This window comes from Poecilia latipinna, unplaced genomic scaffold (genome assembly GCF_001443285.1).
Source record: "Poecilia latipinna isolate Pla-1442-1.1 unplaced genomic scaffold, P_latipinna-1.0 Scaffold127, whole genome shotgun sequence".
In the NCBI taxonomy this organism is placed as follows: Eukaryota; Metazoa; Chordata; class Actinopteri; order Cyprinodontiformes; family Poeciliidae; genus Poecilia; species Poecilia latipinna.
The window spans coordinates 115,922-138,897 of NW_015112743.1; the positions used below are offsets into that span (position 1 = coordinate 115,922).

General features: G+C 38.4%; 1 protein-coding gene across 5 annotated transcripts in view; it reads right to left on the reverse strand.

Annotated features, from left to right (window-relative positions):
* pou6f2 (POU class 6 homeobox 2) overlaps positions 1-22,976 on the reverse strand; it is a 101,401-nt gene that overhangs the window by 56,965 nt on the left and 21,460 nt on the right. For all 5 annotated transcript variants that reach the window (XM_015028517.1, XM_015028514.1, XM_015028515.1 and 2 more), the window contains 2 exons: positions 16,749-16,846; positions 9,863-10,082 (listed from right to left, as the gene is read on the reverse strand). In XM_015028517.1, the coding sequence (XP_014884003.1) occupies positions 9,863-10,082; positions 16,749-16,846 (318 nt within the window). The remainder of the gene's footprint in view (positions 1-9,862; positions 10,083-16,748; positions 16,847-22,976) is intronic.

Sequence of the window (22,976 nt, forward strand, 5' to 3'; positions counted from 1 at the left end):
CTTAAATGAAAACGTTTCGACCAGTTAGGAAATTAAACTGAATTTGACTGCATTGTTTGATAACTAGGATGAACTGGAATGTAGGTGTACATGCCTTGAAATGACCTATCTTATGAATTAATGCTGTTTAAACAAACTGAAGTGAAAATGAGTAAATGTCACATCAAATGTAACCATCCCTGTCCTAATGCACCTGTGCACTGTGAACTCCACACTGCTGATCCCAAGATACACACACTATAGCTATCATCACTGCCATACGTCTTAAGACATCCACAAAACCAGACGGATTTCCTTATGTTTATATCTATTAATTTTTCAATATGCCAAGATAGACGAGAAGATAAAAAATCTATGACAAAAGCTTTACCAAGATTTGATTTATGACCAGGAATTTTAAAGGATTCCTAAAACTATTGACAAGTAGCAGTAATAAAACTATGTGGTAGCTATGTGTGAAGGCAATGGGCTCAAATGACAGAACCAAAAAAACACAAGCGTAAGTAGACAAAGTTATTCAGCTATCTTATTTTGGTGAATTAATGTACATTGTAGTTATTCTTCAAATGTGTTCCAAAGTCTGAAATTTAACTTATCGAAGCATACGGATAATTACACATAAAATTGGAAAGAACTGTTAAAATATTGTGAGAAATGTTCTAAAAACAAATATATGCTTTAAATCATTTACACTAAAATCAAAACACAGTTGTGAGAGTTGTAAGGTGCTAAAAGTAGAATGGGCTGATGAAAAAAAGCAGAATACACACATTCAGCCTCATATGACAGATCATGCAATAACTCACATTACCCAGGAAAAGGAAATAAAGGATGCAGCTGTGCTCCTTTACACAATTTCACATTTGAAGCAGTTGGTGATAACACCATTTTCATTTCGGTTCAGTCCCATAAAATTACCATTAACATTACAGCTCATGCAGAACACAGATAAATGTAAAATGTCACCCGGTTCTGCCAGGCAGGAATTCCAGTTCCAGAAGATTACCATCTCTGTCTGCCTCCTCCCACTGCACCTTGTTCTAATATTTCATTTACAACATTTCATAAGTTCATTTTCCCCTCACTGACCATGTAAATCACAAATCAATTCCCAGTTAAAATCCTTGACTACAGATTGTTGCTGAAAGCTACTAGATGGCACCACAGGAACGAGGCAAATCATTTGGAAACACTGCGGCCCGAAGAGGAAAGCAAAAAGTGGGATGTAATTCTGACAAAACAACTCCGGGGTCAAGCGGTCAAGCCATTTACTGGAGGCACTTTACAAGCACCAAAATATCATAAAAACAACACACCAATGTATGTTTTAATCCAGAATTCAATACTTATTAGCTGTAACTTGGTCATTGGCAAATCTATTCGACAATAAAATGGCTCATGATAATGAAGAGATTAGCTCTATTAATTATGCATGATTGTTATAGGGATACATTGTGAATATATACAATCAAATAACTTTACTAAGGAATCGTAGAATAGTTTTAGTGATTTTATGCTTGTTTATAATAGCAATTTTCCTATTAGGAAGAGGCCCGCTCCTGGTTTACTCTAAGTAATTTCTATATTTCTATATAACAGCAGGTTACAAAAGAAGTAATTTAAGATGACTTTCGTTCTCTATACGTTCTTTTTTTCTTATTTACACACAGAATATAATTTCTGTCTCTCCAAAGCTTCTTTTTGCCGTCTTCATATCTGATCTATGCCAACCTGCAGTGGCTGGTTAGCAGTTTCAAGATATACCTCTATAGAAAGCGGTTTTAATATTTAATATCTAGGGAGACACTTTAAACCAAAAATCCACATATAACGAAAATGGCATTGTTCTTATATCCACAATAAACATTTCAGCTCTCTCAAAAATTATCTTCTTAGAACAAATCAGGGATTTTCAAATATCTAAAACTTATTTCTCACTTGTATAATTGTAATTCTAGATATGACATAATTGTTGAAAGTTTTAATCTATACACGTAAGAATGTAAGTTGTGAGAAAATGTATTGCTAAAATGGAAAGTATAAATGCTACATTAAATGCTCAAATGGCTTGGCTTGATGACCAAGCTTAGCGTGCTACAGAAGTTGACATGTGCTATAAAATTAGACTAATCAGTAGGCTACAGGCTAGTCTGATTGGTGCCAATTTAATTATTGACAAGATGCCAGGTGGATACAAATTGACATATTGTTGATATGAAACATCCTGCTGTTTTTCAAGCACTAAAAGCCATCAACTAAGAAGCGACCAAAACTACAAATGGTATGAAACAGCAGAATTAACATTACTGTAATTTGGCATGTTGTGCATGTTTTATGACAGTCTTCCTTTGGGAAACTGATGTAAATTAGATAAATAATTTGTACTGAACATTTTCTGATGTTCATTTCGTACCCCGTTTTTTGGGTGGGGAATAGGTATTATAGGTACATCGCAAGTTGCTTAATTCTTTATTTCTAGTAGGTTTTACATTGGGATTTATTTTTCAAAAATGAGTATTAAGGCTGATGCTAATGGAAGTCCTTGGGAATGATCTTGACAACCTATGATTTCTGTAATTCACTTTAAAGAAACATGGTTATGTGAATCTGACAAATAATACCTATGAGTGGGAAGCTCCTCGGATTTTCTTCAAGATTGCATTTAGATATCGAATTCAAAACCTAGAATACAAGACTAATAAGACCTGTGCTTTTACCATTTTTTTCATATAATGGGATAAATATGAAAAGCAAAAGACATGGTCCAATAAAAGCAGCTGTTGGTTATTCTGTACTCATTACTGATTCTTTAAGACAATTTATGGAACGTATAGTAACACCAAGTGTCACATAATCATTTTTGTTTTTGGTCTTCAGAGTCCATTTAGAAATTTGGTTTGTACGTTTTGGTTTTCGTGTTTTTTGTATTTTTCCTAAATGGAAAACGTAAATAAACATAATTTTAAAAGATATAATTAAACAGTTTGTAATAAGTGATGCTACTTTATTTGAAAACCCAAAAATGTATAATCTGAGTTATTAAAAAAAATATAAATTAAGTTGCATCTTTTCGTTCTTGTGAACTTGACTTTCTTGAGTTGGATGTCTCATTAAACCACTACAATAAAGTGATAAGACATAAAAAAGCGTGAAATGGTGTTTTTATGGGTATGAAATCAGAGGAAAAAAAGCAAACAATGGGGAGGTATTCTATAATTGTTGTCAAATTCACCCTCCTAACTCTTACAATACACATGGCTCATTGTCTCCTCGAGTAAAACCCTTTGCAATAAATGCACCGCTCTCTGTGTACACCCAGTGCAGACAGGCAGTGTGTAATGCACAGAGGCTGTCTTGTAGATTGTGTGTTTATGGCAGCAGGTTTGCAAAAAGCCTCCCTCTCTGTTTACCAGTGGGGGCAGATGTCAGAGTTTGCTGAGGAGCAGCAGAAACAGCCACATCTGATTAACAATATTATTGTTGTCTTCCACAGTGCCATGGAGAGTCGCCCTGCTCCTTCCTTTTCCCTCTGTTTCTTTCTTTTCTGTGCTCTGGAAGCGTGTTGTCCTGTGGCACTGCTGCACCAGAATGACACTGCCACCATCCGCAGAAACAAAACATGAGTCAAGAGTCAGAAGCTTAAGACAAACAGTGCTATTGTTTTGTACCAGGGAGCACATACTATGTGGGAGAATGTATAATAGAGTCATACTGTATATTCAAATAAGCTGTGGCACATTTTTGCATTTTCTTTTTAGTGTGAAAGTATAATAACAAATGTACAACCTGAATGCACAACACATGATTAGCATGTCTGCAACAAGCAAACACCAGGAGGTAAAATTCACTTACATCTCTGCTTCAAAACACATATGAAGGAAACAATCAGTCTCACAGGAGTGTGAAGTGTTCATGGGTGCATGTACAGTAAACCCCAGCATGTAAATTTGAGTTTTTGATCCTAACCCTCTTAATGCTCCCCTGTGCGTTTTGATTAGCTGACTTTTTTATCTTCCTTTCGTCTGTCACAACGACTAACCCCGCACGTTTCCAAGCTGCTTATTGAAGACAAACAATAAAAACACTGGCAGATATCAATGGCAGAGATGAGAAGCCGGGTGCCGTATCTGCTGGGACTGCCTGGCGAACCTGCCTCTGCCTGCGCTTCATCTGCAGCAGCAGCAGCTCTCACTCTCAATTATTTGGCTGCTGTCACAACAAATCAATCAAATTACCGCTCCAGGACTGTGTGCAGCTGCTCCTATTGCACCGCTAGTTGCATTAGCTTTGAAATGTATGAGGTCTACATTTTATCACTGTTATTTATTTAATGCAGCTCTCTCCCCTGTGAGTCATCCTACAACCACAGCAAACTTAAATCATTAAAGGACGATGTGGAATGCATTCTGCTTGAGAACACTTCAAATTAAACAGCGATAATCGAAGAGGGATGTGCCCGGGCTTTACTGTGTTACGATGACAGATGTTAGGGTAAAAAAAGTGCAGACTGAGCCCACATTAACAGCTTGTCCACACTAACGTGGATATTTTGCACATGCATTCTCAGGTTCCATAATACACAAGTTTTGTTTAAAAAAATAAAAATAAAATCTCTCTATAAACACTCAAGTAATTATTTTCAGTGCAAGACCAGATCGTTGTTCAAGCTCAGTTATTCCCCAAACATTTTTTACTATCAAGACTAAATATGATTTTTATTGACTGCTCAGTCTAAAAGAACCATAATATGTGAAATACCATCCTTGCATCTGAAACTTTATTTTACCTTAAAGTGAATCTTTTTAATAAAAAATAGAAAAAACAAGTACATTTGATTTTAAGCTCAGTCTGATCAGTTTAATACTTTTGGACACAGCATGTCTTATTAGTTAATTTATTATTTTTGGTGTAGATGTTGCAATCACCCTCAATAGGAAATTCAACATTTTGCTTTACAAAAGTCTTTTATCTCAGAATATTGCAATTTCATATATTTCTTATGACGAGGAGTGCCTCCTGTGGGAAAACATTATGAATTTAAGGACAAACTGTAGCTCTTTTAGAAATGTTTAAAATTTGATGTACTACTTTGGAAAAGACAAAAACAAATTGTAATAGCTAAGCCTGTGCTGTAATTTTAAAATAGATTTATTTTTTAAATAAATCAACATTTCTACTTATGCTTTGGGGACAGCCATGACAATGCATGTGCAAAATCATAATGAGTAGCAAAAGTTGAAAATCTGACCCGTTAGTCTACCAACCACCCATCCCCCACAATAATATTAACTGGAGTGTGGAGTAGTCTGTTCTTTATAAACAGAACCATTTTACCTTTGACTTCATTAAATAAATACCCTGGAGTCGAGCTCAGTGACATTAGAAAATCGGCTGAACATCTTATTGACATAAATGTGTGATAACTGGAGAGCTACTGTGCTTTCCAATACTTAGCTTCTGCACATCATCACAATGTTTCTGTAGATAAGAGAAAAAAGTTGATTTTATAATATGCTGCCCCTTAAAGTGAAGTCTTACAACCTCACTTCCTTCTGGTGGACTATGAGTAGAGTATAAATTATTGTTTGCAGGTATGAAACGACCTCCTGGCAGGTTGCTATGGATTCTTAGTTGGTGTTTAGAATCACATGTTTCTGTTTTAAATGATGGAAATAACATCAATTAAAAAATAGCTGGAGTGTAGCTATAATATTTTCTATTCCTCAAAATGAAGTAAAACATACTGTAGGTTTGAGTGGCAGCAGCAAACACAGGAAGAATGTCTGATATTCTGTGGCTCAGAAAATGTAATGAGTGGAAGAGACACAGTGGGCTTCTCTCAGCAGACAGAGGTTAAGTCAGAGGCCCGGCCTGTTGAGCTTACCTCTTAAAGGAGCAGCAATCAGCTGAGGCAGAAGGGATCCAGTCTGACATGTCTAACTAGTGTGGAAACATTTGGCTCTTCCCCCAGGAGCCCACCCTTTGGTGGTGTAATGAGCAGAGTGATTTCCCTAATTTGTATCATGCCGATCCCAAAAAGCAGCGAGCGACACCGCTGAGCATTTTCATCCAAACGACACACGCTCCTTTGATTGGCACTGACACGGCGTCTCATTACTGCAGGTGAGTGGGAAGCCGACCTCCGTGAGGGAGCTTGAGTGCTGTTTTGTGTTTCCTGTGGACGAGTACAGAGGAACAATGCTCTCACCTCGCCATTAGAACTTTAGCTCTGTGATGTGATGTGCTGCCTGGCTTTCTGCTCACAGCAAATGAGATGGGATGTGCTTATTAATATGAAAGCACTCCAGTAAAGCAGCTCCTTGAATTACCTTTGAGTGAGTCGTGGAGGAGAGGAGCAGACAGATGACTTTGTTCTACTTGCTTCCACAATGGAAGCACAAACTATTACATGTACAATAGTTTGATACTGCTAGTTTTACAAGTATGGTAATCGCACTTTGCTTGTTATAAAATGAAGCAGAAAGAACGCCTATTTAAAATGCAGCAAAACTTTGCCTCGCGCAGAACAACAAATATCCCAGAATGTTTTGTCTGTACGTGTCGAACACACTTAAATCTGAATTTATAGAAATCAAATATGATTTTATTATCTGCCATCATATTTCTAGACCTCCAGCATGACCCAACCTAGTTTTGCCTCTGTGAAGTCAGCTAGAATTGTGTGCACTCTGTCACAAAAGATAACTTTCCCCCTTGTTTAGTTTCATTGGGAATTTGTTTTTACTGCATGTTTGCAGGCATAAATCATTTTGACAAATAACCAGTTACACTGGTGCCTGTGTTTACTGAGTCTGCCACAAGATGCTGCTCAGTTTTATTTAAGCAACTGCTCCGACTCTACAGCACAACCCCATTACAGTGATAGTTATTCATCACAGTCTGAGAGGGCTGCCCTCTTAAAGCTCGCAGTGGACCAGCTGGTTCGCTGCTGTCAACATCAGATCTCACAGAACCAGCTTTGATAAACATGATCGGAACACGTGATCAAACCTCCATTTTTCTTTTTATGATTAGAGTTTACCCCCTGAGCTGTATCGAAATGTTCTTTCTGTTTTGTGCAGAATAAATCTGAGAAGTGTGCTGCGAGTTTGTACTTAGCCTGCTTTTACACTGACAGCCTGAGAAAATCCAATGCAACATATTGTCTTCAGAAGTCACCTAATTAGTAAATAAAGTCCACTGTGATACAAGTCTTGCTGTTCTGTGAATGCTTGAGAGATTTGTTAGAGAACAAACCGCGTCATGAAGACCAAGGAACACAGCAGACGGGTCGGTGATAAAGTTGTGGAGACGAATAGAGAATATGCACCACTGAAAACCTGCAAATACATTAACAAAGTGAGGCTTGGGGGCCGTTTGTGACCCTTGGACTGATTTTGTGAGGCCCGCAACTGCAGTTAAAAAAAAACAGAAATGATACAAATTTGGTCCATCCAGCATATCTGCCACCAGGCTAAAATTATTACCAATTTTCTTAATGGTCTGTTCTGTTTTTTTTAAGCAATAATTAATTCCCAGTGGGCCAAAACCTTGTTAGGATGGAGTAATAGGGCCACAATAAGAAAATTTAAAAAAATTCATTATGAGAATAGTCATAATGTTACGAGAACAAAGTCATATTATTATGAATAAAGTTATAATGCTATTTATGACTGTCACATATTATGAGAATAAAATCATGACATTATGACTTTATTCTTGTAATTTTTAAAATGTTTCCTACCATGGCCCTAATACTCCATCATAGAAGCAGATATAGCTTGTGCACCAGATTTACCATTTTACCAGAAACATGCAATAAAGGACTTCAGAATCTGAAAAAAAGTGATTGTGTAAAAATAAATGGGCTAAAATCCCACACCTAAATATAATGCTCCTTCCATTCTTCTTTACTGGCTCCTTCCATTGCACTCCATTACTGTCTTCCCCTCTGTTATTCAGGTTTTCCTTGTTGTTTGACTCCATCGAGTTCTTCTTCATTTGGTTCCGACTTAAAGTATCATTATGACAATTTTACTTAACAGTGAAACTTAATTTTTGTCTGCTTTCTCCCAGCTTGAAGCTCCAAACCACCAACATGCAGGCCCTGATGTATACTGTTCCCCCAACCTAAACCGCCCACTCTGTGAGACAAACAGCCTTATTAGCTGGTCATTAACTGCCTCATTACATTTAAACGCAGACATTGACTGGACTCCTCCCAGTGCCTCATTATTGCGCCTGGCTGCTGTCTCGTGTCTGATCTGACGCTAATTAGAAAGCAGCGTGTAAATGCTGTAAAGCACACTTGCTTCGGAGGTCGTGAAATGAGCTGACTGCTCCCTGGCGACAGCGCAGCGCTGTATTATATGTGTGATTAATCAGGCCTGGAGCCCTGAAGCGGCTGAGCAGGGGGGAAGTGGGGGACACCGGGGCAGAGGCCAGAGCCGCAGTTGTCTGACAGAGGTGCTGTGCCAGCAGGCCTCATTCAGCGGAGCTGTGATGAACTCGGACAGGGGAGAGTGAAGGAGCGCCTCATGGCCAGGGGGCCCCGGACACAGTCAAGACATTTAGCTTCACCCGTGACTTGTGTCACTTTCTCTCCACGGAGGTCCCTTCAATGCATCCCCTTCAGATAGGAGGACGTGTGAACAGGCGGTCTGTCAGTCCACTCGCTTAAAAAAAAAAGATCTGCCACAAAGGCATTTCTCCACAACATATTTTTTTCTTTCTTCCCCTCCATCTCTTCTGGCTGAAGAATTTCATCGGGACGCTGGGTTCAGAATCTCTTCTGGTTTGTTCCTCGCTGACAGAGAGGCGTTTGTTATGGAGTTCTGACACCCGGACGATGTGTTTGTCGATCAGTTCATCAGATCGCCGAAGCCTCTGGGTCGTCCCTCGTGGACAAGAACGAAGATGTGTTGACGTGCGAGTCAGACTGGCCTGCCGGGCCCATTATCGTCCATTGCTGACGGATACATTGAAGGGCTTGTTGGGTAGATGCAGGTTTATTAAAAGCTCTGCCCACAGCGATGGCTGTTGTTATTTATGCATGTTTGTGTCCATTAGGCTTCTCGCTCCACATTTCCTCACTAAGGGCATCTGCCCATCCATTTCCCCACATGATAGCAGCATTCCCTGCACTTTGTGCTGCACTGGCATTATTGTAATCGGCATCCTAAAAACACACCGCTTTACAATTTTTTACATTAGTGCTGCTCCTCTCATCTAAGATTCATGAGTGACAGTTTCCCCATCCATCCCTCAATCTAATGGTATAAAAGAGACAATGTTTTAAACATTAAAATGAAAACCATTTACAACTATGATCAAAAGAGAACACTTGGGCATTAAAGTTTAAAAGGTAAGGATAAGTACAGCCATGTGGATGGACAGATGAGGTGGAAAAGAGATAAAAAAGTGAAGTAGGATGCACTCTTATGCACAGGAAAGAGGCATAAAGTGCTTCTGCGCTGCACTGCAAAACACTGACCTGTAATTAATATGGTTATACCTCGAGGCAATTTCAGGATGGCTGCTTTTTGGGATACAAATCCCTCAAGGTTTTTACCTGCTCAGGACCACTGTAAAGCATTGTGTAAAAAAAAAAAAGTTCCCATGTCAGAAAATAAACACACAAGTCTTAGTCAAAACAGTTATTCGTTTTGTCTGCAACTACTTTTTTAATGTCTGTGCTCGCTGAATCTTCATGTAGAATAAAAAAAAATCATTTGTCAGTATTGCAGCCATGAAGAAAATTGATTTTCAACTCCAGTGTTTTTTATCTCTGACCCCATCAACTGGCTGAGTTGTTGTCGATGCCTCTCCCTTTCCCCTCCTCCCCCCTCGCACCGTCTCTCACCTTGCAGGTTCTGGAGGGGGAGCGTCATGATTCCCCCTGCAGCGGCGGCAGCCACCAGGCTCTGGATGTTGGCCGTGGGCAGGGAAAGCACCAGGCCCTGCTGTCCTCCGAGGTGTCCGCCTGCGTTGAAAGGGATGAGGATGGGCTGGTTCATGCCTGGTGCCGCCCCGGACATCACGCCACCCACTGCATTGGCCAGTTGCTGGGCCACCAGGAGAGACTGGAGAAAGCCACACGGACATTCACCATAATCAGCCAGATGAACAAAAATGTTGTGGCAAAATGGGTGGCATTTCTTTCAAACGTATAAATATATGCTTCTCAAGACATTTTGTCTCAGGCAGATATTTAAAAAGTGCGTGTTTTGTTAAATTACATCTAGAATCTCTGATTTTCCCAAAGTTTTGACCTGTTAACATTGATTTAGAAAGCTCAAATCTTTAAAACACAGAAACTTTGCTATGATATGTTTAACCTTCTTATCTGCTGAAAACCACTCTCTTTTTCAAAGTAGCAGCCTAACATGTCTTTGGCAAAAAAAAAAACCAAGTTCCTTTAAAAAACACACACACACACACACACACACAATGCACTTAAACCTTGTGTGCTGATCCCATTAATAACACCTCCTGATAATAGCTAACTTAGCATGCTCTTTGCAAAGTAAAAGTATCCACACTGCAGTGTGTTTAGGTATGGTGTGTTCACTTTTCAGAAAAGATCAAAATTTTGAGTTCTCTGGTCCCTTTTTTATGTAAACATAATAAAAACTGTATCCTCATTTCTCATTTGAAACAAACCCCACACTTGTCATTTTTTCAATAAAAAATCCAAAATTGTTTACTTTGTGTATCAAATTTGATTATAGGGGGTGAATACAGCTCAATATTTGTCCCTGAGAATATTTAGGTGCCACTATAAATAAATATTGTGTTACAATTTAGTCTAAACCAACACGTCAAGTTGCGTCAAAACCTAATTTTGCATATTTTGGGGTGTTTTGGTTCCTAAGTTACCTATAATATTTAAAAAAATAAAACACAAAATATACTTAAACATTTATTTCAACAATTCATGAATAATGACATCAGATTCAATTCAAAATGATTAATATGAATTTGCAAAAGGATTGAACAGTTTCTTTGCTCAGCAGCTCATACCTGTCAATTTTCCCGTTTCGGCCGAAAAAACAAATTTTACCCCTCTTTCCGCCGTGCTCCAGTATTAGTATTTTCCTGTAAATTTATTCTTAGTGCTGATCATTATGATTAAGTGAAAATTTAGCCATTTAAAAATCATGTACAACAAAGAGTGGTGCGCAGAAAATGGACATTTAATCTTAGCATCTGTTACTTGATCCGGGTGAATGTGTTTAGATGGATGCACATGTCAGCAGTCGAATAATGTGAAATGCTGTTTCAGAAAAGAACTCCGTCTTTGTAAGAAGGCTAAGCATTTATCTTTTATAAAGACCCAGAGAAAATCATTTTTCCCTCTGAACAAATCAGTGGCAAAATAGAATAATGTGCTTGAAACAGGCAGAGCTTTTGAAAAAAGCAGCAACGCTTTGCTCTTTTGCAGAGGGTTACAACATGTCAGTCTTTTGTCCTGTTCAATTTGTTCATTTATGCAAGTTAAAGTGGAATTGTTGCTGGAATACTCACAGGATGCGAGTTATTTGATGTGTTTTCATCAAAATAAACATCTCTCTACGATGCTTTTCACAGCAGAAACTCACTTGAAATGTGTCCTCCAAACCAACAGGTTTCCAGCTACACATATTAGGGCTTTAAGCCACTGGTTAAAATCTGCAGAAATACACAGGCATGACATATTTAAGTCAATCCGATGCAACCTTTTTGAAATTATGTCAGCATTTGTGCATGTCAAATGGATTTGTACAAGCAATGTGAGGCAGGAGATATTGCAAAGTTCAACAAAACTCCCAGCGTAAACACAGAATTGAATTGTTTGAAATAAAATAATAAAAGCATTATGTCAGCTTGTATTGCGTTCACGGTAAAGTAGGCTTCCTCAGACATTGCAGGACACGCCTGGTTGCACCGTGCTCACTAAAGTTCACAAGCCTTTAACTCCAATTGTCAGCTATCTGCTTTGTTTTGCATGGCGTGTCTGCAGCCTGTGCAGGATGCAGAGCAGGCTGGCTGGTGAGAAGAACCCACTTTGCTCTCAGGACCGGTGCTCCCGGGAGACAGGCACGTCACAGTGATAACCTCGCATGTTGCAGAGTGCTTGCACCTACTCTATGTGATCGCAAACAGATCTCAGGCCGCAGAAACAAATGAAAACTTGTTTGCGATACGGAGCTGTTAAAAAAAAAGAGAGTTTGAGTGCTGCTGACAGGATTGTTCGCAAACACTGTAAAGTATTCCTCCTCCTCAACGTTTGCTTTGAAATACAACAGCAGTGCATAACGAATGACAATACGAAGCATCTGAGAGCATACATAATGGCATTTGCCATTAACTTTAAAAAATGAATTAATAATTCGGGCGCTCAAAGAATCCTCAAAGGGACAGAAACAGACGATGCGTTTGTTGGCGGCGAGTGACACATTTGTAATCTCGCTTTTTTTTTTTTGACTAAATTTAATCTCAAATAGACGCTGCACCCAATCAAAGGGGATCCTCAAACATTTCATCTGTGAATCAAACAAAATGAGATTGGCCAGCTTGACAGTAAAGACAGCCACAGATGGAAGGGAATAACATTAAAAGACAATTCGACAATTATGAGATGCAGCGCTGATTTATTTATCATTACAGACAGCTTTGGAGAAGCCGGCAGCTGCCAACAGAAAGCGCAGCACAGATCTCTGATGTTTAGGTGATCACGAGGTGAAGCGACTGCTAATGCACTCATCAAGATGTGACGCGAGAACAAATTGAGTCAGAACAGAATTACCTCAATTTGAACCCAACAGCATCACTAATACAAACAATTTATACGCATTAAACTTAGTCACATTACTTTGTTTCATTCAGAAACATTAATTTATATGTTTATTTATGCTAAAATCTGAAAACTTTGGCTTTTGTTTGTATTCAGTTGTCTTGAGTCAATACTTTATAGCAACAGGTATTTTGCCTCATCAGTTCTCTAAATTTGGAGACGGAAATTTTAGCTCATTCTTCTGAACAAAATAGCTCAAACTGACTGGATGGAAAACATCTGGTAAATGTCTTAGGGTGCATTCATATCAGCTCTGTTCAGTCTGCTTTAATTAAACTCTAGATCTTTGCACAGAAAGTCCAGTTTGTTTGGAGAGTTGTGATTGGGCGATCGAACTCTGATGCAGACAATCCTCCACAATCCTGCAAGGATAAGCAGGTGTAGATGATGGATCCATTGATTAGCTTCATCACAGAGTGCCTTCTCACATGGGTTTGTTGAGTCCTCTCTACGTCTTGTCACAAATTGTCTTTCAAAATCGGAGATCTTCTTCTTCTTCTATAAAGATTTATTGACTGCATAACTTATAGCTTTCCCACATGAGCCGCAAATCTCCAATGTTGTAGTGCATTATCATAGATATGCACTATTTTGTGATTGTCTATTCCATAAAACCTCCACAAAATACAATGAAGTTTGTAGTTGTAACATAAGATGTAGAAAGTTCTGTCTCAGTTTGCTCATGGACTGAAGAACCCAAAGGATCACTTATCCAGACGTAGAAGCAGTCCACCTTCTGGATTATGGCCTTAAAACTGTCTGCCGTCCTCTCTGTAGGTGCTGCTGGAAAGCGGCTGCACAACGCTCAACACAACTGACAGCTAAGTGTTGAGAAGTGGTCTCATAGGGGTCACACGGACACAACAGGCAGGGTTAGCGTTGAGCTCTGGAAGAGGAAGCAGCCCCACTCTGGACGGGATGTTCTACCCTGCCTTTTGGCTCATCAGGGGAGAATAGGCCCCTCCATCTGCTTGGCAGCTCTGGCACTGAGAAATTGCCCATAATCACACAGATAGCAGACTTTTGTCATCCTGACTGCAATTGGGAAACAGAAAGAAGGTAGATTCATGTTGGGTAAACTACCATCAGATAATGGTTGTTCGAACAATATCCGGCTCTGGGGCGAGAATCTATCACAACATATTGATCCTGGAGCAGGAGAATTGGGTATGGCATGCGGAGCGCTTTTGTTTCTGAAAAGTGTTAGCTTCACAGACTGTACTGACAGCATTAATATATTAGATGGTGACTGTTGAGAGCCGCCTGCTGAGGCTCAGACTGTAAGTGCTGCTTGCTTCTGCTGCTCTGCCTCTTCTGTTTTTTCTTATCTACGTCCAAAACAGCATCTTTGACCAGATTCATGTAATCAAAAAAGAGCCCTAAGCACTTTTTTTTTAAACTTAAATATATAATTAGCTCTTTGAGTTGGAATTTCTTAACATTTAAAAATCCCTGACTAGGCTGAAAAGCTCTGATGTTTTCCTGTGTTTCCTCTTTTTTTTCTGTCCTGATGAGAACTGACTCTCATTGAGCATAGTATGAGAGCATGGAGAATCAGCTTCTTAAACAGTGTGAAGGAAACATGAGATGCTTTTTGAGTGCGTGTTGACTGGAGCAACACTAACGAGATAGATGTTCATTAAACATCGCTAGGGCACCAGGCCAATAAATCCAATCATATAGGACAATGCCTGATTGAGCCATTAACAGGGCTGCAGGCTCGGGCTCTTTGCTCTCTGCTTGTTGTGACAGAGGCTGCATTGTCAGCTTGTTAGCGCCGCCGCTCAATTACATTTGAAGATGATGTATGATGACTAAATATTTTAACAGTTCACACCGTAGCATTCAGTGAGGGTGTTTATGTGTTTCACACACAACATGAACGGAAAGAGAACACGTGAAAGAAGCCTTGTAGAAAATTCACTCATTCAATCTGTAAGCTTTCTCTTAAAGTGGCTCTAAAAGGTGTAGTTCACAGTCAAGCCAACTTTGCTATAAAGTCTAAAAAGGGACCTACTTTGTACTTCCATTTTGGTTACTATTGCTTCTAAAAACAGCCCAAGCACTTACAAAGCAAACACCCAATGAGTTCATGTTTTTTGCTGTTTGGAAAATGAGCCATTTTAAAAATGTTCTGAATGCAACGTCACAAATCAGCAGGCACTGCTCTTCACCTACCAACACCAGCGAAGCTCAGCCTGTCTCTTAGCAACCCCAGCTGAGTTCCAGGACATTTGGTCAGCTGGCTTTAATGCTATACAATGGCTGCTGGAAAAGACAAGTGTTCTGCTTTTCAAAGATGTATGGCTGTATAATTGTGTATCTGTTACATTCATTTTTATGTGCAAAAGTAAACAGTGAGCAGAAGGGCACGGCCAACAGCAGGTTATTTGGATTTAAAGTGGCTAGACGCCCTAAAACATCTCATTCTGAAAGGAGCTCAAAATAGACAGACCTCAGCCGACTAAAATGTCATTATCTAAGAATGAGTTTGTTCAATAAATGTAATGACCATGTTTTGTACAGCCCTGTCTTAATCTATTCCAATAAACATAATAGGATGACGACATGCGTCAGAAGATAGACCCGTCTCTTCTGGTCCACTGAAAGGAAGTCTTAATGCTGCAGCAGGATATGGTGGACAATTTCATGTTTCTAACCTCAGGGAAATAGTCATGGATAAGTCATGGATGAACTTGATTGGCCTTCAAAGAGTCCTCATCTAGACCCGGTATAATGTACTAAAGCAGACTGGGAGCCAGACTTTGGCATCCAACATTACTTCAAGCTAATACTTTTGGCAATATACAAGCTTAGTAGTCTTGGCTTGAATCTGATTGGTAATCCAGAATCGATGTACCATCACAGGGCAACACAGAGGCACATAAGACAATTAACCAAGCACAAACTCATACCTAAGGGCAATTTTAGAGACGCCAACTAACAGTCGTGTTTTTGGACTTTAGGAGAAAGCCGGAGAACCAAGAGGAAACCTGCCCATGCATAAGGAGAACATGCAAATTCCATGCAGAGACTCGAGGAAGGGATTCAAACGAAGCACCTCCTTTCTGTAAATTACCAGAGCTACCAACGGCTCCACCATGCAGTCCAATGAAAATAATTTTTAATCTAGATATGGCTGGGATAGAAATAATTTTGGGCTTTACTTTATGCAGATGCGATGATCTGGTGACTGAAACCCAATTTGGAATAATAACTGACATATTATGTACAGACATAGTTATTAAATTAGATTATGTAATAAAAGGAATTCAAACCAAGCATCTTCTCTAAATAAAAAAAATGTTTTGTTTGTTTTATCATTTAAGTTAAATGGTTTTCATGTACAACAAGGGGTGGGCATTTGCCATATTGTTTATCATTTCAATTAAAGATTTCTTACCATGATATGAAGTTTGATTTATTTTTGTTCCCATTACTGTTGTTAAATAAAAAAGAAAACTGACAGTATTTTTGGAAATTTTTTTTTTTTTTTTTGTTTTTTTGCTATTCATTTCACAAGAGCATAAATAAATAACAGTACATTTAAAAATATAATTATATACAGTTACTCTCATTTCTGTAAGCAAGTAGCATCCTGAACACGCCGGTTTCAAATGGGAATGTTTTGCAACAACAGTACTTGTGTTTAACTCGCCACGAATGCACTTAACTAAAAAAAAAGAATCGTTTTTTATAATTTGTATCATTATTACAATAGTACCACAAAATATCCCAATGACATTTTAAGTTCCTATTTACAACACTAAGAAAATGACAAATATATATATATATATATATATATATATATATATATATATATATGTCTAACAACACCAATTTAATGAAATGATTCTTATAAACAAGAATCATCTTTTTTCATCTGTTAATTTGTCTAAATTCTCCCACTTACCTGTGGGCCCATTGGGTATCCTGGGTGAGACTGGCCCAGATGACTCTGCTCAGACGGACTGCTGCTGGCGTCAGACTGAACTGATCCGTCACGAACTCCTGAAAGGGAGACGGAGAGAGAGCAGCACAGAAAAGGCACAAATTAGAGCGTACATAGAAATTCAACCTGTGATCAACACAGACTTTGTAAGCAGATAAACACATAGCAAGCTGTGATATTACAGCGCTGAGTAGAGCGGGCAGCGGGGAAGGGGGTGAGGAGGGGAGGAATTTGTATTTAAGTGCTTTATCAATAACCACTGTAGCACTGAATAAATTACCAACCAGCAGAGAGACTCATTGATGGTGGATGATGCATACTGGCGGGTCCCCGATGGCCTAGATTACCGCAGAGAGATAGAGCTCCACCACAAACGCTGGGGCCATATTATTCAGCCATTTACATCACTGAGTATCACTCATCTAAACCCGCTGCCCCCACCTCTCCCCCTCTGCTCTAAGCCTGCAGCTATGAGACACAATTAGACCTGTTTGCTATGAGGGCAGAGTGGAGCTGAGCAGACAGGGACATGATAATAAGCTTGCTGATGGCTGCAGGGAAAATAAAGGCCACAGATGATTGGTTATCATAGCAATCTCTATCTCACATAATCTCTCAGCAGTGCATCCAGCATAGGCTGCTCTAAAAGGTCTGAGAGGCTGATTTGACCCTTAAACTTCTACCTACATGATATCAGCGTCACATGATACCTCGCTGTAGACACACAGGCTTTAGGAGGGGTGTTTCCATCACAATGTAAAGGAATTTGGTGGTTGATGACTGATTTGTGCTAGATGAGGGATTTCAAGTTAAATACATTGAAACTTTGAGAATAAGACCTGTTAAACGTATTAAACATTAAGAATCTCCCATTGCTTTTAATGAAATCATTACTTAATTCTGATTATGCAAATTGAGAATAAAATATGTCTTGTTCAGGCAAAATAAAATAATGTGACATTGTTGCAAGGTTTTGCACAACTACAACAAAGAGAGATGGAGCAACGACGTCATAATTTCAAAAAGACGCGGCTCGCATGTGCACAACTGAAGTATGAAACTGCCGTTTTGAAAATTTTCCACTCAAAAATGATCATTTATAGTCTCCCAAAACACCGGATCCACATAGCCTACATGACACCTAATTTCATCTTCATGTGGACGGGATTCAATCCAGTAAAACAAACACTGACATCGTCCGAAAAAACGAAAAAACTCAAAACTTTAGCAAAAGGCTCAGAGTTAGCAATGTTTGAGTTAGGAGAAAATGTTCCAGTATGTTTTTTCCAGCCCAGAGTTGAGTGGAAGTACAAGTACAAGAATACATGTAATGACCACTTAAAAGTTACATGTAGAAAAATGGAGAAGTAAGCAAATAAGAGCCAGTCACGCCTGCAAACGTTTGAGCATTTAATCAGAAGAAGCAAGGAGAAAGTTTTGTCTGCCATTTCAGATATTTCTTAGTAGTGCAAATGGAAGGCCACAGGGACATGACACCAAAACACAGAAACACTGACATATCATTTACTTCAATTAAGATTTCTGAGATTTCTGAGAAAAAAAAAAAAAGATCATTTTTTTTATATAAAAATGATCATTATGGAAGTGGATGGTTGCACAAGGGTTTATTATTTCCAAGTTTCTTTGTGAGAAATATTTTGGTGTCGAGTTCAACTCTAAAGCATTTCCATAGAGACAATTTTCTTTTGTAAAACATGAAAAACAAAAATTCTTTGTTTTGCACATAATGTTTGACAGGAAAATGCTTATAAAATCTTTCAATTTTCTGCTGAACCAGAGCACTCTTATAATTTGTCACCAAAATCACTTCTGGAAAAAAAAAAAAAAGAATTACTTGGGCCATTATTTTAGGAAGATGACATTTTGTGAAACCTGGATAACATTGAAGGTGCGCCTATTTAAGTATTGATTGGTTGAATTTTTTTCATTCACTCTATAATTACACATTTTTAGTTTAACAAATTTGGTTAGAATGAAAACAGTGGAATTCAGAAAAATAACTGCAAAAGTGGAATTTTGGAAAACCTAAAACTTCATGAAAATAATACAACACATTTCCTAGAGCCGTACCTATATATTCAGTTTTAAATGTATCTTCTTTATAAACAATAACCACGATATTTTATCAAAAACTGAATGCCTCCCACCCCTCATTTTTGGGGGATGTTTGAAAACATGTTATATAGTGGTTAATGAAGAACATAAGGTAAAGTAAAACTTTTGGGTTGTGCTGTATAAAAAAAAAATTCTTTCACTCTTTGGATTGTAATTTGCAATCCTTGAATTCCTATTATTTACAACTATAAAGCATATTCACAGGAAGAATTACAACAGTCTTAATCCAAAAGCAAAAAGATGATCATTGTGCAAAACTTTGATGTGTGTCAGTACACCAGAAGACTACTGCCCAGAATTAAACATATTTACAGAAAAATGTCACCCAAACATTTATAAATGCATTTAATATCCACAAAACTGTAAGCCACACAAAGATGGCAGTGAATGTTAAAAAATCTTATTACGTTTCAACTGTAGGATCAAGTAAAAGGAAAATCACAAAAGAAGAGTAAACTGATGTTCGTTGGGTCTTTTCTTTCTTTTTTCTTCTTTAAAGGCCGTCCAGTGGTTTCAAGCTCCTCACAAAAAACTTTATTTTCAAGAATCCTGCCGACAAGATCTTATTGCATGTCAAATGTATTTACATGGTACATCTTAAGCCCCCCTTCCGCCAACTAAAATCATTTCATCTTTGCATAAAATCCAAATAATTGGTGAATGATGTGACCTACCAAATGAACCTTACGCATTTGATGGCTGATGTGAAAGCCCAAGGGGGAAGCCTGGTTTTTCTAGCTGGTTTCTACCTCTGGCTTGATGGCCCTGCTTCTCGATAAAGGTCCGCATCCTCCCGCTTATCAGCCTCGCAACGCTGCTGCTGTTTTGACAAGCCAGTCTCTTTTCACCAATTATTTCACCCATTACAGATAACTTTGTGCCTGCATGGCTCCACCCTGCGTACTCAGTATCTGGAATTAGGATCAATGTGAACATATCAGACTTTAAGCAAGTGAAAGATAGAAAAAAAAAATTTTTAAATGTTTTTTTGTTGTTGCATTTAAATGTTTCAGATTGTCGAATGAGTATAAATATCAGACAAAGATAACCTAAGTAAATACAAAATTCAATTTTCATTTATTTATTCAGACCAACCTCGGTCGATACGAAAATATATTTGCCCTTGTAGTTATTAAAAAAAATAACTGCAATTAACCATGTTTATTGGTTTAATTTAACTATAGATTTATAAAATATGATCTTGAGACAAAAAAAATGGATGAGAAACAAAGTGACTGGCATCCATCAGTGTGGAATGGGTCTCAAAGCCTTTGTGACTCTACCAAATCACATTGAAAACCATTATCCACAAATGGACGAAACCTGAAGGGTGCTGACCTTTCCTTGGAGTCGTCGGTCTAAATTACTCCAAGAAGCGCATCGACAACTCATCCTGGAGGTCACAAAAGAACACAGAGCAACATCTAAAGCACCACATACCATTGAGGTCAGTATCTATGATTCAAAAATGTTGTCTGGTTCACACAGCAAGACAATTATGATGATTTTTGACCCGATTTTCCCCTTCCGACGTTCGGATGATCAGGATGGCTCCAAAGATAATCTTGATTTTCATGCTTCTAATAAACATGTTGGATTATGGGGTATTCCCGAGGACAAATGAGCACAAAAATTAGCATGCAGGCTGTTTAATGTGATGAGATGATGAAAAAATCTGAAATACAAAAGACAAAACAACTGACATGTTGCACCAGAAAGTCCGGCGGACATCGGAGGCGACTTCGTATTGCTTTTTCTGTTAAAACTAGTTCACAAACTGTCCTTGTTTATTCAAGTTGTCTTTGCCAGTATTAAAATTTGTTCTGTCACATGTAGATGTCACATTTAGATGTGACAGAAAAAGCAAAAACAAGACAAGTATGTAATGGGACAAATACCATTTCACAGAAATGTTGCTGTACTTGGAAAAAAGAAAATAAATTAATTTAGACCAAAACCGAAAAGCTAAAATGCAATGCTATGAGAGAGGATTTTATTACGTTTTCTAAGAAATTTACAATTTATAATTTTTTGTACTGTGAATCAGCTTTCAGATCATATTAAGAATGCTTAGATATGCAGCCGCCACACTGTGATAAAAACAGAAAATCAAGCAGCCCTACTGAGTGACTTTAAAGACGGTGAGTTATCAGATTACCATCAGAGCAAAATCAATTAGCCAAATGAGGGAATTCAGCTTATGATAAAAGAACATGACAAAATAAAATGATCAATAAGCTCCAAACAGTAAGGCTGATGACTTTCGTTAAGATATTGCTCATTAATAATGTATTTTATCTGATAAGCAGAGTGGGAGACCTACCGAATAACGATTGCTTGATGCCTTTCATCACATCATCTCACAATAACTTAGAAGGCTTCATCTCTTCCCAAATATCTGTAACGTTAACATGTTTATCACAGGAGACAAAAATCGATAATAAATAAATACTCATGCACAGATTCCCTCATAGGATTTGTGTAATTTCTTTAATAGCTGACTGCAGAAACACCCAGGGAGTCAGTCTTCAATTCCTCTTTTATCACTAGAATCTTTGTGCATGTTAAGCTTTTCATTTCTTAAAAAATAACCGCGTGAATGATTCTTTAATGTATTTCTAGATGGAGATTAATGTTGCACTCAAAAGGGGCTGAAAAGCATATTTCTTGATCAAACCTTTGCTTAAAAGAAATTCCTTTGAATCTGTGATTGTACTCAGGTCACACTGTGGATAAAATGGAATGAATGGACATATTGATGTGAGGGGAGATGAAAGAAGAGGCCAAACGATAGTAAAAACAGGGGAAACACATTCAAGCAGAACATTCAATGTGTTATTTTTTTTAACTTCCTGCGCAGGTTCTGTTTAAACACCCAAAGTGCTCCTAAATAGAAGGTTTGCATTGAAGATTTAAAGACCATTTAGCCTACAAACATACGTCCTGGCCTTGACTAGTCGAAAACGGTCGTTCTCTTGCTGTCAATCTAAACTCCCGCTGACAGCGACATGACATTTCCATTGAAAATACTCCTTTATGTAAGAAAACTAATTATATTTATTCCAGAGCACGGGGTCCAATTTAATGTGACTTATGTCACTGAAATATTGCCAATATCCACCACCAAATAAATTCGCTTGCATTGATCACCAAAGTGGCCACTGGAGAGTGACTTTCAATGCAGTGCAGGGCAGAAGGCCTCTGCAATCTGTGTGTGCGTGTGTGTGTATGAAAAGGGGGGTGCAAAGAGCTATATTTATTTGACTTCATTCGGCCTGTCTTAATGCAGGGTGCCCCAAGGACTGCAGCACAAAACAATTAGCCTGGATTTCATAAAGCAATCAGCATGCCACCTCGTCTAATGCAGCAGCTTCGTTCATTGACAGTCTGTATGAAATGGTGTTATTGAAAGCTTTGTGTTCGCGTTAGCTTTCGCCTCAGTGCATTTATGAATCAATTTTTGCCCATAAAAGAAGCTTTAACACTTAAGCTATTTTAGGAAATGCATTATGTAAGTTGTCAAATGTATGAGAGAGAGCCCGGGTAACGATTTGAGCTATTCACACTGAACAGCCGGCCCCCATTTTTATAATGGGCCTTTTGAAAATGTCTGGCTGAGTGCATGAGTCTGCTATTAAGATGCTGTCGGTCATTTTCCCCCCCCCTCTCTCTCTTCTGTCTCTCTCTTTTGAAATGTAATCCATAAAACTAATGCTAAAATTTCAAAAGGATTAAAGAATCAAATTTAATTACATTACTAATTGTTTGCTGAGTGAAATAATTGCAGGTTAACACAAAGCAAAAACGGGCCACATGAAATTATGATTTCAACATTAAAAGTGCAAAGTGCTTTTGATTTAGAGATATTTCAGATAAACACAACCATTAATAGAGAACAGCACAAAAAAACGAGAGAAAATATCTAGTGAGCAGCAGTTTCTGAACACGACGCATGTTACATCCTGAAGCAGATGGGCTACAGCAGCAGAAGACCAAACCAGGTGCCACTCGCACCTGTTAAGTACAAGAGACTGAGGCTACAATTTTTATAAG